Source organism: Lepidochelys kempii, chromosome 2, assembly GCF_965140265.1.
Source record: "Lepidochelys kempii isolate rLepKem1 chromosome 2, rLepKem1.hap2, whole genome shotgun sequence".
NCBI classification, from domain to species: Eukaryota; Metazoa; Chordata; order Testudines; family Cheloniidae; genus Lepidochelys; species Lepidochelys kempii.
Genome location: NC_133257.1, coordinates 194,326,120 through 194,339,811, shown reverse-complemented (window position 1 = coordinate 194,339,811; position 13,692 = coordinate 194,326,120). Strand labels below are relative to the sequence as shown.

The following is a 13,692-nucleotide window of genomic DNA, read 5'->3' as shown; positions in this document are numbered from 1 at the left end:
TGTTGGAGAAGCCCCCTCTTGGCTCTTCTTTGCTTCTTATGCGGCACCAGTGAATGTGACCAGTGCCGAGAGATAGCCAAAGTTGTCTTTCATGATGGAGAGTGTTCGTGCTGCAAGTCTCTGGGTTCCGGGTCCTTTGCTGGTGCCGCGGCCTCCCTTACTGGGCCAGTGCGTGCCAAACTGAAGTGCTGGGTTTCGGCACCAACACAGGCTCTGACGGCTAGGGGTGAAGAGCCAACTCCATAAGGAGAAGTTTAAGTCTGAAATCCCTCTCCTTTTATTTTCTTGGGTGGAAGCTCCTGTAGATCCTACACTTATCAGTCTGATGGGCTTCCCCCACACACTTTAAGCAGGAGTTGTGAGAATCTCCCCAGGCATAGGCTTCTGACAGGACCCCCACGCTTAGAAGCCTTGAGACTGAGGCATTCCCTGATCCCCAAAAGGGAAAGCATGGGGGGGCGGTGAAAGCCCCCAACAAAGACTTAACTACTAACTACACTAAAAGTCTAACAATACTATGCTAATAAAACTATTTACAAAACAAAAAAAAGAGGATGCTAGGGAATCACTTGCCCAAGGCAAGAGAGTAAAAGAAGCTCCAATGACTGTCACTACCAGTAAGAAGGAACTGAAGAAGCGGCGGGTTGGCAGGGCCCTGCATACACCACCATAAAGGCGCCACTCTGGGGGGGGGGAGGTTTCCACAGCCTACCCAACAGGTACCGCTAGGGGAAAAATCTTTGGACAACTGTGCAAGTGGCGCACACACACCTACTTGGAATTGACATGAGCAATCACTCGAAGAAGAACTGAAGGTGCTGTTCTTAGACTCTCTGCATTCAGCCTTGTTATGCACAGATAGAGTGATCTCTCTTTCAACAGCAGACTGTCATTTATTATTCCTGTCAATAGCCTGATTCAGAATATTGCTTAAAATACAAATATCTTCACTGGTTTTCAAAAGCAACAGGTTTATCTACTTTCTACATTCAATGATATATGCTTAAACTCAAGGAGGGCAATTATGCTCCCAACTGGAACCAATATGCAAATTCAATGCTCCTACCAATCTCATCAAATTAGCAATGATTCCCTTTTAATATAACCAAAATAATACATTGTGGGGATAAATTAATGCCTGACATCTGAAACTTCAAATTACCAGGAATACTGATTTGTTGATATGTTCAATAGCAATTACATCACCATCCTCCATTCCTAATACAAACCAAATGCATATATAGTGCTCACATGTTGCATAACCCATGAGAATTATAGAAACCTGGTTTCCTACTACAGAAGTATACAATACTGTGTACCACACAGTGCTCTTACCTTGTGATTTGGCTATTACAGCACTTCAACTAATCTAGGTAATTTTTTTTAATGAAAAAAATTCAAGAAGGGTAATGTAATGATTATCATTCATAATAGACAAGGAAAGGAAGTTTGATGGAAAACAAATCAAAATCCACTGCAAATTCTGTTAACTAGAAAAGTTTTTAACCCTTGTGCATGGCAGTCACTGTAGTATGTATGTATTTGTGGCATGTCTAAGGTGCTTAACTCTGGAATTCAAGCATTGCATAGTACTAGGACCAAGGTGCCAGATAAATATTTAAAGATTATGAAGGAATTTTCAGTTAAGAGCTCTGCTCTCTGATGTGTGGATCAGGTGCTCTTCATAAGTGTTTTACATCCTCATCTTTTCCTCCCACCTTATTTTTCCTTTCATGAGGAATGCAAGATTATGATGTCATTGTAAGACGACTTCTGAAGAGGTATATCTCACATCATGGCTTAAACATAGTTAGACTCTAAGATTCAGCAGGTAGTCCTATAGTTTAGGGCCTTCTATTCTGGATGCCCTGCCTTCTATTAGGTGGGTTTTCTACCCTTGTCACACTCAGATTCACTACCTCCAATGAATTTAGTGTCTTGGTGGGTTACAACAGAGAAATTGTCTGTAAAAGAACAAGCTGGAGTAGGGCAAAGGGTCTTAAAGATTAGGACCACAATCTTGGATTGGAACTGAAGTTAAATGGGGAGCAAATGGGACACTGACATTTGTTGTTGCTGGTCTTTCCTCCATAGGAGGCAGGCAGCTGTATGTTGCATGAATCAGAACTTCTAAGTGGCCTTCTTCTTTAGCCCTAGGTAAAGCAAGTCACAGTACTCAAACTGGGAGATGAAAGAGTGGAGCACAACTGTCTGGTCCGCATCTGAGAGGAACTGGCACACTCTCCTTCCCAGCAGAAGGGGGAAGACAATCTTTCTTTTTACTATTGCTGTGTGTGTCTAGGAGCACTGGTAAACCCAACTTGAGCCCACCACAGTGCACTAGTTTGATAACTGGTGTTCAAAAACTCTCAATAGTGGATGGGGATAGAGGTCTCCGATATAGAAAGACACTGAAAAAGAAGAGACAGATTGAGCTTTGAGAGAACTCTTGGAAATGTAAAGCAGTTACCATTCACAATTCTCTCAGAAATATCAGACAGGAATGAATCAAGCCAGCTTCGTGCTTCATCATCTATTCCAGCTGTCTCATATGTGAGGCCATTTCAAACAATGCTGTAAAATCAGCAGCTGCAGTGTGCGTTCTCTCACCAGAGGTTGGCTGAAATGCTTGTGTAGTACTCTCATGCTCCTGTTCAGTATGAAGCTGCTTCATGCTGATGAAGTGCTATGAAGTGTCAGTAACCTGAGCCCCTCAAAATAGGAGAGATTTTGATTCTTCATCATGACATTAACTGGGGTGCATTAAAGGTTCTCCCCTCCTATTTAACAAGAAACCTCCATCCACTATTTCCTTAAATTCTTGCTCAAATGCACACCAGCTTTGGGGACAGTTCTTTAAAAACCACAGTATTACTGTTAGTGCAAATAACAGATACTACAAAATAAAATACGTATTAATAAAAAAAATCACATTGCTGCTCTTATTTATAATTCGTTAACCATTATCACTCCAAATAGGCCCCTTTTGGAATCGTTTTTTGCATAAGACATGAATCGTATTAATTGTAAGTGAATATAAAAAGTATATTCTTGTTAAGGAATGATACACCATGACAAATCAAAAGCTGTCATACAATTGTTTCAGACAAAAACAACAAAATTTATTAGGCTCCTTGGAGGCTCTATTTCAATTAAACTCATTATCTTCCTGGTAGCACCATAATCTTAGCTCTCAGCACTAAGTAATGTAGATCTTGTAGAGCTTTAGGTATTTGTTATGTTACCTCCTATTCTAGGAGGTGCTTGAATCTGAATTGTGGTATTGTCAGATAAAAAGTTCTCAGTTTACATTAACGTTTTAAAAAGGTAAACTGAACCACTTGCTATTAAAGAAAAATAGTTTGAAATCCAAAGTCATTTAAGACAAAGACAATCTACAAATATCCATAACATTAAAGCCCCATTGACACATCACTTTATAACAAAGATGGTCTTCTTACTGGAGGTTAGCCATCCTTGTCTACAATTTTGCTTTGACTAAAAGAACATATTTTCATATTCTTAATAGCCTTCAAAGTAAAAGTAACTAATATTCCTTTATGACTGACAAAACATTGCTACACTCTAGGACTTTAAAGAAATAAAACCAGCTACTACACTAACAAAAACAAACGGATTAAGTACTATATATTTTGTATGGTTAGTTCTGAAATTTGTTTCCAAAAACTAAATGCTCATACTGTACCTGAATTTCAGCTATTGCCAAATTTAAGTCACAAAGCCAGTTCTTTTTAAATTTTCTTGCCTGGAACCTTCAACAAGAGAAAATTGTTAATTATAGTTACCTGTTTAAGATTATAGTACTTTGTATTATCACTTAAAAAAAAAAGCACTGTTTTCAGTCCTAGATCATTACCTTTTTAACCCTCCAGCACCATGGATTTACATACACCGCTCAAGAGGGAAAAGACAAATATATTTAATCATATTAACAATGTTATTTGTGCTTCAACAGTGTACTATTGTAATGAATACTACACAAATCATTTTCAACAAATATTTTACTAGACTACGTATCATATTTCTCATAAATATTATTCTAGTGAGAAAATTATTTCCACAGAAAAAGGCACTCACTTGCAATAGAAAAGATTTATCTTAATGTAACTATTAATGAAAAGGCAGTGATAAGACAAAATGTAAACTGAGTTTCGCATATCCCACTAAGTTCTATAACTATGTCAAATTACACGAAGTGTGAACTAGTGAACAGAGCAAGAGCCTGGTTGTAAGGTGTTTTTTTCTGGCTCTGCAACTGACATTCTGTGACACCGTGCACAGCATACTTAATTGTGCATCAGCTTCCTTATCTGTAAAAATGATACAACCTACCTCACATAGGTGTTGCAAATAATTTAAAACACTGAGTTCATTAGATGATTTTTCCAGGGTCACACCATAATTTGTGCATGCTATTCCCAGCTGTGCTACTCAGATTTAATAATCATGAATGCTGTGGAAAATCTAATAAATAAACAAAAATCCTGGCCTTCTGATTCCCATTACTTGGCGTTAGCACTCTCCATTAAACTGGCAGCCCTTTTAATATCATGAAAATGTAGTTATTGAATAATTAAACTTCTAATTTTTGTAGAAAGTGTATAAAACATGCACCTTTTTACCATGCTTTCTAATTAGCAACAAATCCAAAAAATGGAATGTACTTTGTCTGTTCTTTACATAATTTTGTATTAAATGAAAACCAGAAGAAACCATTAAATATATTTTGCACATTAACTGTAAAATAACTCCCTAAACTAAATACGCACCTTGATTTCATGTTCAAAACAACATTAATTTCTTGACTGGAAACTTGCAGTTGGTGAAGGAACTTAATAATACAGTTAAAATGTTCATGCTCAAAAACCATCCCAGCATCAAAAAGCTGTAGCATCAAAAGAAAAAATGCAGATATACATACAAATTAGCATCTCTGAAATATTTCCAGAACCAAGCACAATGGAGGCTATAAAATATAGCATAAGAAATAAAGGTGGGAGAGAAGAGTTTAAAAAAATAAGAGATAAAGAGAAACCTGTACAAAGAACCTAGCTACATTAGAGAAAAGATGCTTGTTTTAATTCAATCTTTAAAAGTAGGCAAAATCTTTTTGTGAAACTGCCATACAGGAGGAGACAATGGAAAAAAGTCATACCTTACAAAAGATATCTATTAATGAAGGCACAGCATCTCTTATATTCATGGAAGCCACATGCTCAAACACCTTCAGGACTACATCAACAGCTGGCTAAATAAAAAAAAATAGTATTTTAAAAAAATTCTAACAGTTTTATCATTTGTCTCCAATTTGTAAAGATTTTAGAGTTTTCAATAATAGTAGTTTATGAGTTGCCTTATGCAGAGTTTTGTTTTTCAGAACTGAGCCCACGTAAACAAAACAGAAAACTTAGTACAGTTAACTTCATGAGTTTTAGGAGAATTATGATCCCATGAATCCAATAGACTTTCAAAATGTTTCATGGTCACTTACCAGCATTTTAATCATTACAGCAACATTTAACAACTGAAATACTTCTTTCAACAAACAACACTTGATCAAAGAAATGAGAAGATCATTCAGCACTTGTGAATCAAAATGCACACCAGGAGTTACTTCTCTGTAGTAATTCATAAATATCTGGACTGAAAGAAAAAAAATGAAACAGTCAATTCTATTTTCAGGTATCTGAAATTCTTAAATATTTAAACAACTTATTTTCTGAAACTGAAGTTATTTAATACAGGCACTATATTAAAATACAAAAGTGAAAACAAAATATTTTGCAATAAATTCTGAGTTTAGTTGTGATAATGGGAGCCAGACTGACTCAGATTCCTGAATTATCCATAAAACAGATACTGTAAAAGGATCAGCAGTACTATACTATATTGTCATGCAGACGAGCCTCTACCATGCACTGGAGAACACTTAAGAGAAGGTAGAGTTCAACCTCCATATCCATTTAGTGACTGGCAACTCTACTGAGACAGATGAGAAAGATACAGTGCAAACTGAGATGGTGGTTATGTCATGTCAACACCTGTCCACTAACTGGACCTATTTCACACAGGCCACACAAGTGTCAGACAGCAATCACTTTTTGTCAATCCCCAAATCAGGTATTAATCAGAGAGAATACTAGAGATTAAAAGATCCATATTCTATTATCAATCCTCAGAGCCATTCAGCTTTGCTCATCATATTTTCATTGATCACAGAAACTATCAATGAAAAAGATATTACTAGAAGATCTATTACTATTCTACAGTAAATTTAGTCCAGCCTCACTGGAAATACAGGGAATCTGACTAGAGCACTTGTTCCAACTGATTTAAAGTGCCCCAAATAATATGGCTTCACCACTTTGGGAAGACAATTTAGCAACACCTCCCATTGTCAGCAAGCATTCCACCTGACATTAAGTTTATGTTTCCTCTCAAAGAAACACTGTCAACTTAAAGTCAGACTTCCATCTGAATACTTTTCATCTACTATTGTAACTAAGATTGCTAAAAATGAAATAGAGAAAAACTGTCAATGCACTTTGTGTCTCAGACAACATTTGGCATTTGTGTGAGCCTTCTACGTAAAAACAGGAAAGAGAAAAACATTTTAACACACAAGACAATGATTTATTTGACCAAAATTGGCAGAGACTTAGAAACATTATATTCCCTGAAACTGCTATTTTTTAAAAACTAAACAGATTTCAAGTTCAATTTGATCCCATTACTCCCAGTTATAATTCTCCTGTTCCTTGTGTACCAATCTTTATGGCCGTAGGCCTGCAACTGAATAATGTGAGCAGAGAATTCCACTGAAGTCAACAGAGCTCTGTATGCATACATAGGTATTTCTATATGGATCTGATTCCAGGATCAGGGCCTAAAATTGCTGTCCATCCTTAGCATTTGCACCCTTCAAATACCTGTACAGTGTTATATTCTTCACACTATCTCAGAAGCCACGCTATGCACATTTAGCTTTTTTAGTCTTCATCAGAAATCCATTCCTTCAACATTCTTATCCCTATTCTTTAAACTCCCTGTTGTGATGTCATGAGATGGAAAAATATAAAAAAACCTAAATGTATCTGGAATCAAATACTAAAATGCCTTAATCATAATTGTATGGTTACTGCTTGGTATCATTACAGGGCAGAGTTAAAGTTGTTTGGGTGCCTTAACTGCAAATTTTAACCTTAACATGTTTGAATTTCTTTTAAATGTAACCTTAACCCTGAATTTCCTAGGTTTGTAATGCTTGGTTTTGGAATGATTACATCCCTGTATTTTTTATCTTTAAGTGTTGATATGCACTCTCAACTTAACTTTATCTTAGCATAGTTTGTCTGGGAATACATTTAGGACCACGTACAGCCATCAATCTACAGCAAAGCTCCCAATGTCAATGAGAGGGTTGCACAAAAAAAGGACCAATCATGATTCTCATGCATTAACTAACTTGTAGTTATCATTACTCATTGTGATTTCACATGACTAGTCTTTCTCTCTGCTCATGGCTCCTGTCCCAGACTTACTTTATAAAACACTGTATTACACATTCATTTTCTGTTATATCATACCTGAACGTTGTAGCAAACTTGATTCATTGATATTTATATACGTCTTAAGTATTGCCATGCAAATCTAGAACATAAGCAGAATCCATTACAACAATGTAAGATGTATTCCAACATAAGAGTAGTCTGAATGTCAATTTTATACTGCAAGTAAGCATTAGGTTGCTTCTGGTTGTTTAAATTACATATGACAATGCATGCATGATAAACTAGTTGGCCTATAGTCAAAGCAGCGCTAAAGCAAGACAGATACTTTCAACTTTAAAAGGTTTTAAATGGCTGCTTTGGGACCTTTCTGAGGGAACTGTTGGGAATAACTGCATATGTGTATAAATAGACCTATATCAGAATTTCCCAACAGATATTTGCATCAAGCAGGAGAAAAGATTCCCACACAGATATTTGCATCAAGCAGGAAATAAAAAAGGCTACCATGGTATTACCAGAGTTCACTAAAAGGTGAAAACAGGCATTCAGGGAAGGGAACAGAAAAGGGTAGAAAACACAAGTGTGGAAGAAAAGATGTACAGAGACTCCAAGTCAAAAGGATGTCCAGAAATAAAACGGAGACACATGCACATATTACCTTTTTCCCCATAAAGCAATATAAGGTAAGGCATGTAAGGGAGCTCAGAAAATTGATTTGAAGTTATTTCACTAGAGACCAATGCCAGTGATAAAGAGCCTTTTAAAATAATTATTTTGCAAGATTAAAATTAGGTTTTAAAATATTGTCAAGAATTTCATTTGACGATCTTAAAATGCTTTATAACACTAATGAATTTAGCTTTGCAATATAAAAGTATTCCCCTGTAATTTTACAGATGAAGAAACCAAGGCCAGTCAGATTAAAAGGACACTGTCAACTTGAAATCTTGTATGCAGTGTTGTTGTAGCCCTGAGACAAGAAGGCGGGTGAGGCAATATCTTGTATCAGACAGTTTTCCATTGGTGAGGGAGACAAGCTTTCAAGCTCTGTGTAAACTTGAAAGCTTGTCTCTCTCACCAACAGAAGTTGGTCCAATAAGAGATATTACCTCACCCACCTTCGAAAAGAGGAGACTAAGGGGAGATATGATAGAGATATATAAAATCATGAGTGGTGTGGAGAAAGTGAATAAGGAAAAGTTATTTACTTGTTCCCATAATATAAGAACTAGGGGCCACCAAATGAAATTAGTGGGTAGCGGGTTTAAAACAAATAAAAGGAAGTTCTTCTTCACTCAGCGCACAGTCAGCCAGTAGAACTCCTTGCCTGAGGAGGTTGTGAAGGCTAAGACTATAACAGGGTTTAAAAGAGAACTGGAGGTTAAGTCCATTAATGGCGTCCCTAGCATCTGTTTGTCAGAGGGTGGAGATGGATGGTAGGAGAGAGATCACTAGATCATTACCTGTTAGGTTCACTCCCTCTGGGGCACCTGGCATTGGCCACTGTCGGTAGACAGGATACTGGGCTGGATGGACCTTTGGTCTGACCCAGTATGGCCATTCTTATGTTCTCCTTCTCTCTCTCTCTCTAACTTGAAATCTTGTCAGTTAAAAAAAAAGTTTCAGGTACAATTGCCTTTTCAATTTTTGTGGATTTACAACACATTCCCTTATATTTAAATGTCTTTTGCTCCCCTATTGTTCTGTGAAAGACCCAAAAAAGGGAACTGATTGACTATTCCAGCAAATAGTGAGACTAAAAATACATAAGTATGCTATCAAATATACAAAGTGCATTTTTTTTGCTGTATCCTTCATGTTAGACTTGTTTGTTACTTGTAGCAACTATAAGAAACAAAAAATAGACAGTTTAATTTTGAAGTTGACGTGTCCCTTCCAGTACCTTGTCGAAGGTGACACAGTGAGTTAATGTCAGAACCTGAGCAATGACTTAACCATAAGTCAATCTTTCTTCTCTAAAAAAAATGAACATCTGCAGATCAGCAAGGCTGATAGTCAAAGAACCAGACACTCTTAACACTTTAGAATTTTAGTACTCCAATTTATTATAAATAAAACTTATTCAGAACATCAAAAATAATAGTTTGTATTTAATTTTTTTAGTAGCTATTAGTACCACCTTTTGTTAAGGCATAAAAAGTTCCCTTTTGGAAAAAATTCACATGGGATCTTTTACTGTTAGAAAAAATGCAATGTCACTTGGCAGTGGATGAGCTAATTTAACCCAATCTAAAAATCCAGGTGGCTGAGGGCATTTAAAACGAATTTTAGCACAGGCGGAAAGTATGTAAATTAATTTGCTTTCTTTTGGAATCTATTTTCATCCTCCTTTGGACTGATGCCCAAAAATACCAAGACTGCATCTGGAGCAATCATTGTTCCAAATATTAGTGAAATTGCTTGGAAAATCCAGTTGCAGAAAGGTTTAATCATGGGACAAGTCCACATTACATGCATAAAAGAGCCTAATTGTGAGCCTCATTTCCAGCTTGCATGAGACTTTCCTTGATTTAATTGTCTCAATTTACAAGGGGTATAATTGAATCTATGGACCATGTAAAAATAGGAAAGTCTAAATTTAGAGTTAATTGTAATAAATTTAGATGGGAGAGGATATATAAACTTAAATTTCTATGGAGAATTTAGTCCAAACCTGCCTCTATGACATAGTTTTATTGAATGATGGACAGGGACAGTAGCTTTTGGCATCTGAAAATGCAATGGATTTTAAAATCCTTGATTCCTGTATGAAAGTGTTTCAATTAAGTCATTAATTTGTAGAAAACAGACAGTTTCAGAAAGAGCCACATCAACTTTAATTCGAAAAAAGTTGAGAAGATATACTTTTCCATGCATGAGTAATTTTGAGGAGATCAATATGCAGGAGTCCAGAAGAATTTTAATGACAACGCTGGATTCTAGACTAGGAGTTGATGTATCCATCAGAAAAGTAGGTCAATTGAAGCCTAGAAGTTAGTAACATTTAAAAATCAGAGTGTGACAATCTTCTGATTTGAAGTGGGATTGGAAATCATGCTGTTTATTAAAGGCTCCTGTTGATTCCACATATAGTTTCCCTTACACAGGGCTTAATTTTATGAAAAAGAAGCCAACATGATTGTGTTTCATATGGGAACAACTGATTAGCATGGAAGATCTCTAAGGATCACCACCCATACAATGATCCACTACATTAAAAAAAAACAAAAAAAAAACCAGCAGCACATATGAATTCATTTAAAGCACTACATTAGGATGAGGATTCAATGAAGAATGTGTTAGACTGAAGCTTCCCTAATTTGTATTCACTGTGTTTTCACTTGAAGGTTCATAGATCGATACAGATGACCATAACTGGAAGGACAGAATAATAAAGGCAGCAGTAATTTGCAGGAGACATTTCTCTTAACAGATGCAAAATAAAGACCCAATCAAGTTACAGGGCAAGACAAAGAAAGGGCACTACTTTGTGGCATAAAGTCAGGAAACAGTTCTTAAAGTAAAAGACAAAGCAAACCTACAATCATATTTCTAATGAAAAGCTTATGTTTCAAAAGCTACACTGTGCATATCTGTACATTTTCTATGTGACTATAATGGAAAACAGCCATCCATGCCAGAGTTTGAAGTGGCATGTAGACTAAGTTTATGTATTATAGAAATTTCTGTACAGACTATAGATGGGCACAAAGAGGAGTTTATATGTAATACCTGTTCTTGGAAAATATTAATATATTATTTATAATTTGATCAATGCACACAAACAGAATTGAACTGTTTAGAACAAATTGCTTAGCAGTTAAAATATCTCATCAGCAGGTGGTATGCATCTACTGTGCCCAATGACACTTCACAGCCAGTAACTGTCTGCTCCTTTTATAGCAATTGAAACAAAAATGAAAAGTTTCAGAATAGCAAAAGCCCTTCATGACTGTGAGGTATTAAGATAAGAAAGAAATTTTCTTGCTTAGTGACTTTTCTCTTCCAAATATCAAGCTTCACTGTTTCTATCAGTGGGCTTTTCCTTTTGCCCCACTGAACATTAGGTCCACACCAGATCCATCACCAGAGACAGACTGATGGATACTCTACTTGGAAGCCCTGCCCGAAACAATGTTTCTAGGATAGTAATATATTCTAATTGATAAGATTATGCATTCCACTGTATTTAAAAACCTTAATCCTGTATCTGTTACATTTTGTAGACAATGGAAGTGGTCAAATGAGGCCAAGATAATCCATCCAGAATGGATAATTACCCATTTGAAGAAAATATCTGGTAAGCATATTTCTCTCCCCTAAAGGCCAGATTAATTACTTGTAGCAGCAGGATTTTAACAACAATGAGACTCCAAACAAGTATCTAAACAAAACTGCAGCCAGGAAAGTGGGTGGGACTATATGCAGTAGCTTTCTGCCAGTTTCTGTGTCTACTGAAGTCCATATACTTAGAAAAATTTATTGACAGATGACTAGGCAGCCAATTCACAAGTCTCATAGGCAGGAGACTTTTCTGCACAAAATAAGGCTAATCTTGTCTGATAATCAGTTGCTGATTCAAGGGGTTTGATATCTTTAGAATTCTAAGTTTTGATACAGTTTTAACCCTTAAATGAAGAACTTTACAACTTTAATTCTTTTAACTGCTGAATGACAAGCTGAACAGAGAATCTAGCCCTCTCTAGATATGTTCTAACTGCCCTTCATATATCCAGTCAATGTCATTCTTTTTTCATAGCAAATGTTTTATAACACTAGGAAGGAAGCACCACCTTTTAATTAGGAATGAAGACTGGAGCCTATAAGAATGGAAAATTTAATACTAGGACTCCATAGACAAGATTAGTAGTTCAGAAGTTGGTCATAGTGAAGTAGCTGCTACTAAGAAAGTTAACTTAATACAAAGGTAAAATAGCATAGAGGTTCACAAAAAAATTTAGGGCATCCACAAGAGGGTTAAATTTTCCATTGCTTTACTTGCTGGATTTCCTAAGGATTAAGCAATGCCACTACTCTTAATCTTTTCATATAGGACAGTGAGGAAATCAAAATTGGTTTACTTACCCAGCATACTTGAGAAAGCAGAGGCATGTTTGACTATAACTATTTAGGTAGGAAATTTAATATCAAAGGAATTTTGGCAGGTCTGGTTTATAAATTTTTCCTCTTCAATTTACCTCATATCTGATGATATTCTGACTTAATCTATATCTGTCTGTCTATATACTAAAGGCAAAAGTGTGTTTATGACTGCTGAAAATATTCTCTCTCCTTTCAAATTCCAAGCTACCACATGGGGCTTCCCTGGGTTTGATGGCCTTAGAGGATAGTATGCCAGGAGATATTCCCTGATGGGAAGATAAAAAGAAATGTCTTAATGATTAGATCTTAGAACCAAGGTCTGAGAGGCTAGTGTAGTATCTGAGCACATCACCAGCTTTACTGTAATTTGTCTTCACAACACCCCTATGAAATAGGGAAAGAATGGTTACGTGTCCAACAGTACCTCTGGCTCTTCAAGATGTTGTAATCCGTGTGGACCCCACTGTAATCGGGCATGCACCTCATGGATGTGAGCTCAGAATCTTCTGAATAGCAGCATCCATTGGTGCCATGCATGTGCCTGTGTCTCCTTTTGAGGGCAAAAAGAGCAGAGTGGTCTCAACCCTCCCTCAGCAGATCTGTAATTCAAAGCCAATGGTAACAGAACTTCAAAAGCAGGGATGAAGGGTGGGTCCTAGGATTCACACTGACTAACAGTTAGGGAAGGACAAGTAACTTTTCTTCTTTGAGTATGTGTTGATGTGGATCCCACTATAGGTGACTGGCAAGTAGAAACCTCTACACGATGTTGGGGATGAAGAGTATAAGCGGCGTCAGTCGAATAGGGATTGGAGTAACACCCCCACACCTCCAAATCTGGGATCTAATCTCAGAGCTAAATTCAGCACATATTTGACAAACATGAGTAGGCTGCTCCACTTAGTTGCCTTGCAGATTTCAGATATCAGCATATTGTACAGACGGTGACACTTGGGCTCTGGTGGAATGCACTTTGATGGAAGACAGACATCTTATCATCTGTTTGGAAAATCTTTGTGATGAAATGGACTGACCTTTGGAACAGCTCGCTATAGCC

The 13,692-nt window shown here is 36.7% G+C and overlaps 1 protein-coding gene across 13 annotated transcripts in view; it reads right to left on the bottom strand.

The window, feature by feature from the left end:
* The window catches only part of TOPAZ1 (testis and ovary specific TOPAZ 1), a 99,143-nt gene that overhangs the window by 41,434 nt on the left and 44,017 nt on the right, over window positions 1-13,692 (bottom strand). For 8 of the 13 annotated variants that reach the window (XM_073333336.1, XM_073333333.1, XM_073333334.1 and 5 more), the window contains 5 exons: window positions 7,608-7,671; window positions 5,513-5,664; window positions 5,177-5,269; window positions 4,791-4,906; window positions 3,707-3,773 (listed from right to left, as the gene is read on the bottom strand). In XM_073333336.1, the coding sequence (XP_073189437.1) occupies window positions 3,707-3,773; window positions 4,791-4,906; window positions 5,177-5,269; window positions 5,513-5,664; window positions 7,608-7,671 (492 nt within the window). Of the gene's footprint in view, window positions 1-3,706; window positions 3,774-3,877; window positions 3,916-4,790; window positions 4,907-5,176; window positions 5,270-5,512; window positions 5,665-7,607; window positions 7,672-13,692 lie in introns of all 13 variants that reach the window. The other 5 variants (XM_073333343.1, XM_073333344.1, XM_073333341.1 and 2 more) reach the window with 3 other exon arrangements.